Below are 14,834 nucleotides of genomic sequence, written 5' to 3'. Positions count from 1 at the left end.
CACAGACTTGTTGCTCGAGATAAAAAAAGCAAGATAAAACAACTGGGCCCAAAACAAATTTTATTTTAAAACAACTGTATGCCTGTTTGAATATTTAATTAGCTGGCATCCCAACAATCAGAAAGAAAAAAAAAACATCCAGTGACAAATGGAGAGGTTTTAATGCAACCATTGTATCACCCATTCAGAAGCTTGCACACCCTTGGATGGTCATCAGAAATATATGCATGCAAATGCTGAGGAATAATCTCAGAACTGCAACATGGAGCACATAATTTTCACACTGGCCTGGCATTAAAGAAAAGCAGCATCATTGTTTTTTCCATGTAACACCACAGTGGAATGGCCATTCTCAACTTGAAAACAATGAATTTTCTTTTCAAGTTAAAAACTGTAAGATGCCAAGTAAGCACAACGATTAGAAGTGTTTCACTGCAGCAACTTTAAGAAATATAAAGTATATTCAGGAATAAGTATATAAGGAATAATAAAACTAGCAAAGCCAACATTCACAGAGTCAAGGATTCTACCCATAGTCAGTTGTTCTAATCTATGCTCCTTCTTAATACCAGTATTTTGGTCAATATACTGAATATTGCAATGATTAGTGTGTATTAAAAGATAAACTGTTTTTTTTTTAAATTCAGTTTAACATAAATAGCAGCAAAGAATATAAATATATAAACATTGAAACTGGAGCATCTCTTTGCTATGAAGTAAAAAATGTGGTATTTTTATTTTTAACTATTTTACTTGCTAAACACATGACTTCATAAATGCATATATGAAGAACAATTTTAAAACCTTAAAGCTTATATAATGCAACTTGCAAAGTGCACTAGGCCCCAAAATTCAAGAGGGAATATTTTGATCCCTTCCTATGCACATCCAGGCACACGCATGTTTGCCGGGCATTCACATCCCTCCCTTGTCTTTCGGGGATGTTGTTTACCAAGCAAGAGAAGGGCCAAGAAAACCAAGCCGGCCAACAAAAAAGCCTAAGTTCCCTAAAAAAGACCCATTGTCCTCCCGGAGGGTGACTATTCTGATAGGGATATTCAGAAAGTGAAGTGGGCAAGGCCTGCCCCATTTGCATACCAATCCCCCTCCTCCCCGCTCCCAAGCGCTTTTCCAGCCTGCTGTCGACGGAACAAATGGCCGGGCATGTGCCCGCAGCCAGCGCGCCCTCACATCCCCGGCACCGGGCACCGCGCTCTCGGCTCGCTTTACACACACACAGTTCAGGCAAAGTGTCCCCCAGTCGGCACGATGGAATCGGGACAAGGGCACAGGGCACTGAGCCAGGGCACAGCTGCCGGGGCGAGCCCGCAGTGACAGCGGCGGCAGGTAAAGGCACAGCTGGGCAGGAGTCGAGTGCAAAGCTCGCAGCTTTCAGTCGTGCGCTCGTTAAACGTTATTTCTTCGTCAAAACGAACGAAAAAATGTTTAGGGAAGAAAGCTTTTCGGAAAGCTTTTGTTCAGTTATTTTACTCGAACTTTTCCAGTTTGTGGAGTAACTGTGAAATAGAGATGCTTACCAGGCCTGAGTGACAGAATGACAATACGTTCTGAGCAATGTTCGCAGTACATATGTATTTACTCTATATGATGAATGCACGTATATTCCATGCCCGAGACATATTTTAACAGAAATGTCACTCTGTCAAATTGTAAATACTTGCACTCCTAAGACTGCAAACATATTAGGCAAAACTGGGCCTAATTTACAAGTTCTCTGTTGTGCAGAATAACACAGCATATGCTATAGCTGATGGATAATCTATCACTGTCACAGGACAGCAGTGGAAACAAAGCTTTATGACACTTAGCACCGCCATGGAGATGTTCTGATTAATGCCAAGGCACCTACAATGACGAATTATACTTCTCTTAAACTGCAACGTTATCAATGAGATTTGTAAATAAAAGCTTCAGACTGAAATGTTAACATTTTACATAATTGGGCGATTTATAAAAACCGATTAAACACTATCTCAAAAAGGGGATTAAACTCAAAAACTCCTGCAAATATATCATCTACAGATACAACGTACAAGCCATTAACATAATAAAAATGTTACGAATTATATAAACGTAAAAGAGCCCCTTCCAAACAGCTACATGAAAGTCCTAGCACAGACACATAACTTCATATAGTTTCTGCTTGTTTTGCTATCTTAACTATAGCTTGCAAAAACATAGCTGCAATGTTATGAAGCTGCACTTGTGCCAGTCTAGATTTTTCAGATCAAAGGGTTCTTGCGGCAAAACACAACTGATGTGGTCTCAAAGACTTCATTAACTCCAGATGTGGGGAAATAGCCAGCCAATTCCACAAAAGGAGCGAGTCTCTTTTAGTTACAATCAGAACTACCCACAAATTAAAACCAGGCCTCTGATGTCATCTGATCACCTGCAGATGAGCGCCAGGTTTTTTCTGGTTAATGACCTAATCATAATTTTTATGTTGTGTTACTACAAACAAGATTTAAAAGCAAAGGAGAAATTTTACTAAAATTAACCCCAACGCCACGAATGCAAAGTCCAAAATAAGAAAGTTGACAAATGAAAAAAGATGAAACGTTATTTTCAAGTTGGGAAGCGATGCATCGGGCAACTGGTTTGTTCACTCTGAACGCCCCACATGCACTGGGACCCCTATCCAGGCAAACACAGCCCCTGTGGCTGCTGGCCCACAGGAGGCTGGTGTGGTCTGCATCCTACTTAAAGGGTTTTCTCTTCTGCAACAGCTGAGTAAGGCAGTTATAAATATGACGTGGCTGCTCAAGACGGCCTCTTTTAGCTATTAAACTGATAACACTGACATCCAGGAGGCATCAAACCAGTTTTTCCTGGCTGACATTCCCACTTAGACAGGGAATACTGTTAAAAGGTCAGCCTGTTTGCAGAGTCTCCTTGGAGAGGGCTGTCTCTAGCAGGTAGAAGAGGAGCCCATCTTATAACCCCCTCTAACACACTGCGCCCAAAGGCATCGAAAGTGTCTCCAGGCTGACAAGCAAAACACTCCCCGGTTATGAATGGGAAATTCCCTTCTGATAAACTCAAGCCAAAACCAGTTTTTCACATGACTTATCAAGTCATGGACTCGACTTTTTTGGAGCTGTGCTAATATCTACATCAATCCTAACACTGCAGTGCTCCCGAAGGGTGGATGGCCTCCGCTGAGGGAAGCAGGACAAACGAGTTGCTGAGGAATCAAGTCAGAGACCCACATCAGTCTCTCCTGCACCCTGAACTGGTTTATGTTTCTCCAGTGGGAAAGGCAGGAGGATGACAAGCAGAATTTCTTTTTGAGGGGTAGTGATGGGGATTGACTTCAGACCAGAGCTGAGAAGACATCAGCTGTACGACATCAGGTTTAAGCAAAACAAAAGCATCATCCTGAAATCTGCCCTGGTGATTACCACAGGTAATGAACACTACTGGAAAAGTTACATGGACCTAATGTATCTAGAAGATTTCAAAGTATTACACAGTGTGCTTCTGTTTACTAATAGCAGTGCCAATAACATCAACATTAATTTGAAGATCTGGGTTTACCAAATTTTATGCTAAGTAAAACTTCCAAGTTGCATTCTATAAATGCATTTAACAAATGTAACACTTGGAGTCCTCCTGTTGGCATCCATCCTCTCAGGCAATTTTCCTGTAATAAGTTTCAAATTCTTAAATATTTATCAATGTTTAATATTAATGTTAAAAGCAGATTAAAAAAATAGCAGTGAAGCAACTAAACTTACTTCCGATGAGTTCCTGCAATCTCAAGACCAAGGCTCCCATCACACATGATGTTTATGAAATTATGAATGTTACTCATTTAAGCCCAGTTATTAGCAATTCTTGGAAGTTCAGGAAAATATTTCTCAAGCTGTTTGAGACAGAGAATTTTTTGAAACCAGTAAAGATGAATAACCTATTCTGTAGCCTGTAAACTCTGCTAAGTAGCCTATCTACATTCCATCAGCATCAGTCATGCACTAAGCAAGTGTGCACTGATGAATGATTTGTACATGTGGCAAAATTTTACAGGGTATTATCTACAGGTTTGGTAGCAAAAGTTAATTTTGCTGAAAGGCAACTCTAGGAAAAGGAAACTTGTTTTCATGTTTACTGTATTTCTGACAAAACCATATATACTAAAACTTCAGGAATGAAGAACGGTAACGGAGTTTTCCATACTCCTCTTTTACAGCAAGACAGAAGCTGCCATAAAAAACCAAACCAAACCCAAGACCCAGCCTAAATCCTTGTTCAGCTGATATTTAAGCAAGATGATCAAATGAGGAGCCCTGGTATACAAGTTCAGTATAACCATATCCTCAACCACACTTTTGTGTCCAACGCCAGGTGTAAAGGTTCATACATTTAAAAAGCTCTTCTCACCATCCAGAAGGACAATAAAATGCTCCTTTAAGAGAACAGAGTCTTCCCTGGAAATCCAACCACAGTTTTTAAGGATGGTATAAAATTCAAAATTGAATTCCATCTTAAATAAATGTTTATGCAGTTTAGGCATGCTATACATGCCTATTTGGGTATTTTTGAAATGCAGAATCCCACTGCAATGCTGCATAGCACTACCAGCAGTACTTCCTAGCTTCTTCCCCAGGAAATGACAACTTTAAAGTCACGTTAGAAAATGATAGGCAAACCTAGCAAAAATCTCAAAATCAGTATATAGAAACCTTCTGGTCTGTTCTTTTGATTGTATTAAATTTTTTTTTTCAATTTGTAGTGTAAGCTAGAGAGGGGAGGAAAAAGAAGGTAAAGCAGCAGGAACAACATTAGAAATATAAACTTATATAGTGCTGAAAGATCCTTTTTGTGTTTTATTTGCTAAGCAAAATCTCTTCACACTCTTCAAAACCACGCTGTCAAAAGAGGACACATACAACTATGTCTTCAAAAATTTCTGATTAAATTCAGATTTTCAGGAAACAAAAAATAGAGAAGTTGAAAGCACTCTTGCCTGTTTCTTAACCTGCTCCCTGTATTTCAGAAGGCTGTTTTAGCTGTGGGAGGAATCCCCACCAGCAGCAGTGATCACAGGCAGATGCAGTGGTAGATACATCTTTTGCATTTGATTCTCTCTCCTCTGAACTCAGAGCACTCTTGTTTCTGTACCTCCACCACAGACTGTTCTATTCCTACAGCCAGACTTCGACAGGCACCTGATTATGAAAGCAAAGGCACTGAGCAAACGGGGGCTGTTCCTCTTTGGGGCTCACATTTGGAGAAATATAGATCTGTCCCCCACAGCACCTGATCCCAGCTCGAGCTGCTGTCATTTGCCCAAGGAAATGGACATAACCTTCACTTGAGAGCATTAATAAAGCTTGTTGCAGACAAGACACCCTTCTGGCAGGGGACCACTGCTCAGCAGATTGGCAGCTCAACCCAATGGAGTGGAGCAGGGAAAACTCTCTAGGGCTGGTACATTGTAACTCATCATTTTATAGTGGGATGGGGAGGGGACAGAGAAGGGCGAGGAACAGACAAAAAATAAAAATCCAGCTGACCAGTGTTTACTACCTCTCTTTATTCAATGTCCACAGCCCTGTACCCCTAGAGATTTTCCAGATGATCTTATATTTGTCCTGCCTCACAAATGTTAGCTTTGACCTTGCCTAAGTTGCTGTGGGCAGCATATGGCACAGAAGAGCTTTAATTGTACTTTCCTCCCCGTGTACTAACTGGCCCAACAGTAATAAAAGCAAAATTGAATCGTTCTTTGGAGCACCTGGTTGCTCCAAAATTTACAAACTGAAAACATTTTACATGGATGTTAGAGGACTAAGAACATTATTTATTGCATAACAGCTCCAGCAAGGCGTGCTGGGGTGTCACCCGAGCACCACGCAGCATTATTAACGTGGTTTGCTCTCTGTACCGCTGACAGGGACGGCTGCGAGACGGGCTTTTTCTGCTCTAAAAAATACCCAGACATACAGAGATACTCACACCTGTGTGTATTTGTTCATCTACACACACGTGCCCATCAGCAATATGTTTACAACGAGCCTTTTACGCTCTCAAAATTGTCCAGAAGAAAAGTGTTTTCTCCAAAACAATCCCAATATAAGGTAGTTCACGAAAAAGCAAATCACAAAGCACTACACATATGCAAAATACGTGTATGCCCTGACTTTTTCCTCCCTTTTTAAAATAAGCATTGTAGAAATCTACTGTAAAAGATGCAGTAACTCCACCCTCGATAAAATCTCAGCCAATAATGAGAAAAACAAATATTTACTCAATAATAAAAAATACTCATATACGGACTGGTTTTTAAATCAACCCACACAACGCACAGAACACAACAATTAAGTGAATATATTCGCAAATTTATTGTCATATGAAATAGTAGTCATAGGTGATATAAACCAAAACAGAATCAATATTTTTCTTTAAATTATTTATACTGGTGATAACTGACACAGCACTTTATTAAGACCTGTATTAAAATAACGCTACAGTAGATTTAGAAAATAACCAATCTATTTCTAAACTTGTAGGTGAACTGAAAAAAGTAGAACTCACTCAAGTCTATTTTACTCTTTCAGAACAAAGATGATATCAAACTTCTACTACTGAAATATTATTTTGGCACCACTGCATTTTCTACAATCTAAACGAAAAGGCCCCGGTAAATGAAGAAGGTTGCTTAATTATTCATTGATTTTAAGAAAGAGTAAAATAAAAACACTGAAAAGCAAAAAGCACAATTTCCATTTGTGCTATTATTTCTACCTAAACATTTTTGCAGCTTTCTTTTTAATGGAGATTAGGTATTTAGATTTTTTTTTTTTTTTGGGGGGGGGGGGTCTGTAGCATGGCTCTTGAGTGGAAGAGAAGATAAAGCTTAATTGATAGAAACAGTTTTTAAGTATAATTTATTTTTTTTAAAAAAACTCTACATGACAGAATATTTTCTATATATCAACAGGTGAAGGACAAAAAGAAAGAAAAAAAACCAGGCTACATCTTCTAGTTCAGTGCAAGTGCTTTGTTTTCTCTATGAAACAGATTAAGATCCTTTTTCTTTTTGATTTGGTGAGGATTCTTGGAATACGGGGTTTTTTATATAACACCTATTACACATAACAACAAAATTCTACTCTTCAGCAAGGGATTTGTATTAAAACATTACTTTTCACTTTCATGTGTCCCTCCTGAAACATACAGAAATTACAAAAATAGAACCTCTTCTAATGGTAAAAACCTCTGATGGATATTTCAGACTTTTAATATATGTGCCAGACCACACTGAACCATCTACTGGAGTGCTCAGATACTTGTGTTTTTAGCTTCATATTAAGCTTTGTTTTCACTTACAAATTTAGGAAGATGAAAAGAACAAAACATTATCAATAAAAAGTTTAAACCACACATTTTCTACATGTGATTTTTCACTCATTTTGTGAGTAAATAAATCAGATTTTATATACATCAGCAGTTATCAAGGAATGTCAACATCTAAAATCTAATGTGATCTAAATAAAAATCTCCAACTTGAACAATGAGGTTCATACTATCAACTACTAACTTATCAAACAATACAAGTAAAAGTAGTAAGACATCAAAATTAGCGTATGTACTGTTCTCTCACTGAAGACAGGTTCTTATAAAGATTTGGCAGACACAACAAGAGGTGTGCTTCAAAAACTATAACACAAAAACCAAGCCCCAACTTCACAGAACCTCCTTATGTATATTTAAATTAGTAATTTAGGCAAACTTAGAGAATTCCTAAGGGAGAAAGTGCTAAAAGTTACTAAGATGTTTTTTTAAAAAAAATTAAATAAAACCTTGGGCAACATGATATAGGATGATCATATGATTTGTCATCTATTTACTAACTCTTCAAGCTCATAAAGGTCACCTCTGACCCATAACAGGCACATGCTATCAATTTTCAAGCCATGCCCTCCTACGGTACCAGCACTTCCATCTACTCTATGCCTGGAAATACTTAATAAGATCAAAGCCTTTTTTCCTGCTACAAGAACAAAGAGAAATGTTGTAATAGAGTGATCTGTGCTCTAGAAAGAAATAAAATCAAAACTCCATGCAAGTTATATTCCCTTTGCTTCAGGGGTATTGTATAGTTAATTTTACTTAAGTCTTATATATATCTTCACATAAAACTTCAAACAGATTGCTTTAGCCTAGGAGCAGACATGAAAGAAAAATCATTTCATATTTGAAAGACAGCTGGCATTTATACCAAAGGAAATGAAATAGAGACCAAGAGATTTTACTGATTCCCCAACCTCTCCTCCAGTGTCTTTTCTGTAATTCAAGAAGCTCATACACAGTGCCATTAATGAATATAAAGATCCATAATTTAATTACTATTGAACAAAAATCTTGGCAAAAAAAGTTTACTAATGAAAGCAAAACTCACACAGGCCCATGGGAGGAGGACCTGCAGCAAAGAAACAAAACAAAACCCACAAAAAAAGATCAGTATCAGCATCTCTCCTTTTCCTACTAAAAGCTATTTTTATAACTGAAGAAAGCCAAAACCACATACAACATAAACAGACTGGAAGAAAAACACCGTGTTAAATGTACCATCACATGCTAATTTTTAACACACACACACACACAAAAATCAGAACCGGTGCGTCCTGCAAGTTTAAAAATTGTAACTATCAAAAACCACGAAAAAGAAATATACCCCGTTCCGTTCTCAGAAAGTTAAAACGCAGAGTGGAGATTAAAAAAAAAAAAAAAAAGAAGAAGAAGAAGAAAAATTCTGCATTTTTTGCCCCTCTGGTGTTTGCAGGAACATTTGATTATTTATTCCGAATTCCCCCCCGCGATCGCCGGGCAGGGCAGCGCCGGCGGCCGGGGCGATGCCCGGGCTCGGAGCGTTGGGAAAGGGCTGCTCGGCAGCCCCCGGGGAGGGGACACGTCTAAAACAAACCAAAAAAAATAAATAAACCAACCCAACACAACCCACCCCAAGGAAGAGCCGCGGGCACGCAGGAACACAAACTTCGCCGGGCTCGGCGGTTCTCGCAGCGCCGCCCGTCCCCCGGCACACAAAGCAGCCCCGAGCCCCGTTCCCCGCACAGCCCCTTCCCCTCACGGCCCCTTCCCCGCACGGCCCCTTCCCCGCACGGCCCCGCCGAGCGCCCCCGGGGAGCTCCCGCCCCAGCGCGGCCAGCCCGCGGTGTGTGCCCGGACAAAGGCGGCCGCCCCTCACCGTCTTGCCGTTGTAGTAGTACATGAGGGAGCTGCTGCCCACGCCGGGCACGGGGTACGCGCAGTACATGGCGCGGGCCGGGCCGAGCGCGCCGCCTCCCGCTCCCCACGGCCTCCACCCGCCGCCCGCGCACATGGAGCGCTCAAAGGCGGCTTATGCAAAGCAGGACTGAACCATCTCCGGGCGGCGCGGGGGTTGGGCGGGCGGGGGGCGCGGCAGCCCCCGCTCCGCGCCCCGGCCCCGGCCCGGGGAGGGGCCGCGCCCCGGCCCGCGGGCTCCGAGCGCTCGGCACACGCACCCAGCGCACCGCGGAACCCGCACATGGGCACGTCCCGGGCGGGGTAATCGAATGCTTTTTGTTTTAATTAAATTAGAGCGCTTGTGGCCGTGCAGGCGCTGCTCGACGCGGCTCCAGCCACACGGCCATCTGGCTCTGCCTGAAGTTGCTTCCAACTTTGGCAAACGCTTCCCAGAGCCACGGGGAGCTGCTGGGAGCGAGTCCCAGGGGAGAGCCCGAGCACCCAGCGCTCCCGGGGCCCTCCGGGCAGGGCAGCCTGGGACACGGAGTGACCCTGACACAGACAGCATCTACAAGAGCTGCTTGACTTTAAAAAAATATATGTCGTGTAAATATTTTCACTTCATAGAATCATCCAAAAGCCTTCCTTAAGATGGGGTATATACAAAGTACGAGCATTCTCTTAGAAACACCAGTCCAGACTCCCTTTATGCTGTATGATACGTTTTGGTCTGAATAAGGCATGCATAGGTGCCCATACAAGAAATGGAGGGGATCCCCCCAACAACTTTGGCACATCACAAAACCAGACTGCAACTTCCAGCATAAAGATCCCTCAATATTTGCACACTATCAGTAGCTGGTAGGTCTTTTTGCTCTCTTCAATGAGCAGTGGCATTAACTAACATGAACTCTTAATGAGGCATACACTGTTTTTATTTTCTACAAGTGAACGCAGCTGGTTATTAACTGAGCTTCTGGTAAGTCAGCTACTCATTTCAATCCAGGAAAGAAAAGGTTAAAGCATAGCCACGTTTCTCCACCTCTCACTGTGTCGACTGCCAATGCTGTGAATTCTCTCTGCCTTCCTCCTTACAAAAGCAGGAAAATACTTCAGGATAAGGACAAAAATGGGTAAAGTTCAATTCAGTCATTTACAGGGAAAGAAAGTGAGTTGCAGAAGTTTGGTTCGTTCTGTCAAGCACCTTGTGTGTCAGTGAAGCATGTTTATTCTGAACATAAAAGATCCAAAAGGGTGACAAACTGACTGCAGTCTAATACTATCATCAGATAAAGATCTCTGTATAACATCCATTATCTCAGGATGTAATTACTGTAGTGTCTATAAATATACAGGATATACACACACTGACAAAAAAATATTCACATCTCTAACTTCAAATGCTTTTTCACTGAACTCTTCTAGTCAATTAGGAGACTACTGTGCTCAGAGTATGTTGGCAAATACATCCTGAAGTTTCCATCTGCTGAAGAACACTTGCATTTTTACTGCGAGTCAAACTACGCATCCAGAACTATTTAACTATGCAGCAAAGCTAATGATATCTGAACTGAACTCTTCTCCAATACAAAAGGCGTAGCAGCAGCAGCTGCAAAAAAGAACATCACTATACTTCAGACTATTAAATTGCCAGGCCTGCAGAGTGACTGGCGGCTTCCTTCTTCCCTAGGGACCACAAAGACCCATTTCAGTCCCCAGAGAGTCCGTAAGAAGCTTTGATTTGCAGCTAACAATGCTATTCCTTAAAGCTTCTCACTAATGTTCAGGACTCTACAGACGAGATATGCTAAAAGATCTTCAGATCTTTGCATGAGCTACTTCTCGTAGCACACTAGATTAAAATCACTACTTCAGACTAATGTACAACTTAGGAAAAACCCCAGACACTGGAAAAGGCTCTTTCAGCTTACACTTGAAGAAGTAGGAGAACCCTTTAAAAAATGATATAATTTTAGCATGCAAACTTTTAAACCATTAAAAATACTTCCAGGATAACTGAAGTCAGTTCTTTGAAGTAAAGACTATCATCAACACAGTTGTAATTGCTACTGCACCTCCACGCACACAGGCCCAATTTTCAAATTAGTTGTATTAGAGATGAAGAGCATGTTCAATCCCCCTCTCAAATAATAACCATTATCCACCTGCATACAAGCAATTGGAAAAGTGTTAAAAAAGAGAGCAGAAAACCCTGACTTGACTGTGCAGCACTGGGAGGGGCCATCTCTGCATACAGCAGCCCTATGCTCGTACAGAACAAATGTAACAAAAAATATATAGGTAATATTAACTACTAATGTTTACTAAACACTATTAACATTTATCAGTAGAAGTAAATCATTGGCCTTGTTCATCATCACATGGGTAAGACAAAAGCAACAATATGATCAATAAAACTAAGTAACACCACTGCAAACGTCTGTTTGCAGACAAACTGGTCCCTCCGTAATGAGTCACTAAATGAATTTGCTCCTGAGTTACTTCCCCACAAATCAAAAGGATAACAATTGCATTTTACCCAAAAGGAAATTATTTGTCCTACCCTCAGTTACAACACTGGGAATAAAATCTTAGTGTACAGTACTTGAAATCTATCACTGTATCTGGTCTACATGTTCTGTACGAAAACAGTGTTTCTCACAGGACATTTGCTACATCAATTCACCTTACAGGATCAGCCCATAATTCCATCCAGCATATCAAACTTTAACCCACAGAAGTTTCTTTCACCAGAATAGATAAAAAATGAACCTAAAATGGAAGAATTTGAAAGACTGCTCAAAAAAAATGTGATGTTGTTACCAGTAACTGTATTTGCAGGAACTACTACCAGATAACTATTCCAAAAGCTCCTGAAGTCCAAAGCAAGTTTTTGTTTTGTGGTCACAATTTTTCTAATCCTCATCTAAGCCAAGGAACAGCTGCTCTGAAATTTGTTTTCTTAAGAGAATCATGTTACAGTGAAATGAATCATGGCTGGATCAGCGATACTGTACGGGCTACAGTTGTTTACTCCATTTTTCCTTGGTGACAAGTCAAGGGTTAATCTTATGACTCAGCCTGACAAAACAAGTCAGCTGGAGACAGGGCCAATTTTTTAAACTTGATTTCAGACAGACATGCCGTCAGCAGAGGAGCACTGAACTGACATGCACTTTGTAGCCCGAATTGTTTCCACTCATGACCCTGTACCGTGTGTCAAAAACAATAAACTGCCTGTTCCTAAAGTATGTAAAGAGATTATGAAAGCTGATGCAGAGTGAAATACTGACCTAAAAATAAACCAAGCTACCTGTAAGAGAATATTTTCAAAGATGATTTTAACACTAAGAGATTTTGTGAATGAACCACATGTTCTCCCTGAAAACAGACTTATGTGAAATACATTTTTGTTCAACTTGTCAGAGCCACAAAGCAAATACACAATAGAGCATATGCAATTCATCATTTGAATTTATAAAAAAAATAAACATAATTTCTCAGATGACTGAATGTTATACCATATGAAAGACAGTTATGTAACTGTCTCAACAGATGAGAGCCATCCTCTTGTCAAACATATTCCACAAAACTGATATAGAAAAATGCTTTAGAAAGGTTAATGCTTTTTATCACAGTTTTATTATTTTAAATGGGTCTATTCTAACACAACAAGCATCAAATTTTTTTAAATTATATGCAACTAGAAATTAAAGCTCCTTTTTGACCAACAAAAGCAACTGTGATGTGTAAACCCAAGCATCAAGTATCTCCTTGAGGAGAATTGGCTTCAATCTCATTGAAAAAAAACCAGTAATGTGGTGAGAGCCCAAGCCTGCTTTTGGTGGAGAAACTAGTTCTTTTGTCCTTACCAATTTCTTAGGGGTTAGACTAACCTTCTATCACTGGAAATAAGGCAACTGCCCGAGAAGTCTCTCCTTTCCTCCCCACACTGTCCAAGGTTGGAACTGATTATCAATTTCAGCCACATTTGACAGAGGAACAGAAGTTTCACAAGTGATTAAGTTCTTATCTGTTCTAAGAAAACTGAAACCTGAATAGAAGAGACAGGCCCCAACTGATACAGAACAACCTGTTGCTAACTCAAATATACACAGTAATTTTGAGCTGCTTGTCTAGCAACAATACAGAGAAAAAAAACCCCAACAATTCTACACATCTTAGGTCTCTCAATATAACTTATTTTAAAGCCAAATATTTATGATGATTAATAATAGCAAAGCCAGAGCTGGGACCATTGCTGAAGGATGCACTGAACATGATGCATAACATAGCTGTTAGAACAGAAACAATTTCAAGCCTTAAGAAACAAACCTGGCTGTTTTCAGGGGAAAACACAATGCTTATTATACTGTCCTCTATGTAATTCATCAGTTAAGTAAAAGTTCATTTATTTTAAAATCCTAGAAGGATATCCTCCTGTGTTAACCAACCACTGATCACACTGTTCAGCAGAGATGGAGCAGACAAACTGCATGGAAGGCAATTTAAAATAACCCAGCGGACTCAATTTGATAGGCAACTCCCCTGCCAATATCCAAAGGAAGATGCATTAAGCAAATTAATTTACTCATCTATGCAAGAGCTAAAATAGTTTGGTGGTTTTCCCTTTAAAAGGAAAGGGTTTGTCTTTAACTGCATATTTAACATTCATGTTATTATTATCAGAGAAAAAGGAACAGTTTGAAGGGATAGAATATGGACAGCAAATACTAATGAAATTGATATTAATTGCTATCCTCTACTTTTACCTAGCAATATTACAGGATTGGGGGATGCTTGTTGGGATTTTTATTGTTGATTGGGGCCCTTTTTTTGCTGCAAAACCACCAGTTACCTATGGCAGGTATGGGAAACTACAGCTAGGACCTTTCTGTTTCAGTAGTTTTCCAAATAATATTGAATTTATTCAATGTTAAAATTGAATTTATCCAATGTTATAGGAGATACTTATTACATAAATATTTTCCTAGAATGGAAAAAATGAGGAAAAGAGTGCTGTGTATCACATTCTTCAGAATCAAACACAATATAATTTATCTGAGGAAGTTTTACAACTTGTTTCAAAATCTTTCAGATACAACTTTGATAGGATATTGCTCAAATTCAGAAAGTTCTATTTGCTGAAAATATAAAGTGCTTATGGCTTAAAAGACTCTATATGAAGGCCTTAACTACCCATATCTGCATTTAAAAGTAAACAAACATGTTTACTATCCTGAGGCAATAAATTATTCTATCAGAAGTCAGATAATCATCACCCCAAAACGTGTTAAAAACCTACCGAACCTAAAAACGTGTACACACCTTATAAGGATTTTTAAAAGTAATTAGCAAGGCTGTTACCGAAACTCACAGAAAACCACTTGAATTACAGATTCAACTCAACGTGGCCAGGCAAATTTACGCGAACAGCTGAGAAGTGACTGCGGGGTCCCTCTGCCGGCCCAGCCCCAGCCCCAGGAGTTGGGAATTCCCGGCCCCATTCCGTGTTTTCCCGGCCGGCGCTCCCTGCAGTTGTGCCATCGGCCTGCAGGGGGCCCCCGAGGCACAACGTG

At 40.2% G+C, this 14,834-nt stretch overlaps 1 protein-coding gene across 15 annotated transcripts in view; it reads right to left on the bottom strand.

Annotated features, from left to right (window-relative positions):
* The window catches only part of TCF12 (transcription factor 12), a 163,020-nt gene that overhangs the window by 31,112 nt on the left and 117,074 nt on the right, over window positions 1-14,834 (bottom strand). For 3 of the 15 annotated variants that reach the window (XM_027644685.1, XM_027644686.1, XM_027644687.1), the window contains exon 1: window positions 9,236-9,362. The exons of 11 other annotated variants lie outside the window; for them this stretch is intronic. In XM_027644685.1, coding sequence (XP_027500486.1) covers window positions 9,236-9,304 — 69 coding nt within the window. In that variant the 5' untranslated portion in view covers window positions 9,305-9,362. Of the gene's footprint in view, window positions 1-9,235; window positions 9,363-13,151; window positions 13,208-14,834 lie in introns of those variants that run through there. One more of the 15 variants, XM_027644688.1, reaches the window with a different exon arrangement.

Source organism: Corapipo altera, unplaced genomic scaffold (genome assembly GCF_003945725.1).
Source record: "Corapipo altera isolate COAL_440 unplaced genomic scaffold, ASM394572v1 50, whole genome shotgun sequence".
Classification (NCBI taxonomy): Eukaryota; Metazoa; Chordata; class Aves; order Passeriformes; family Pipridae; genus Corapipo; species Corapipo altera.
Note: the sequence above shows the minus strand (reverse complement) of the source record. Positions and strands in the feature narration are given on the sequence as shown.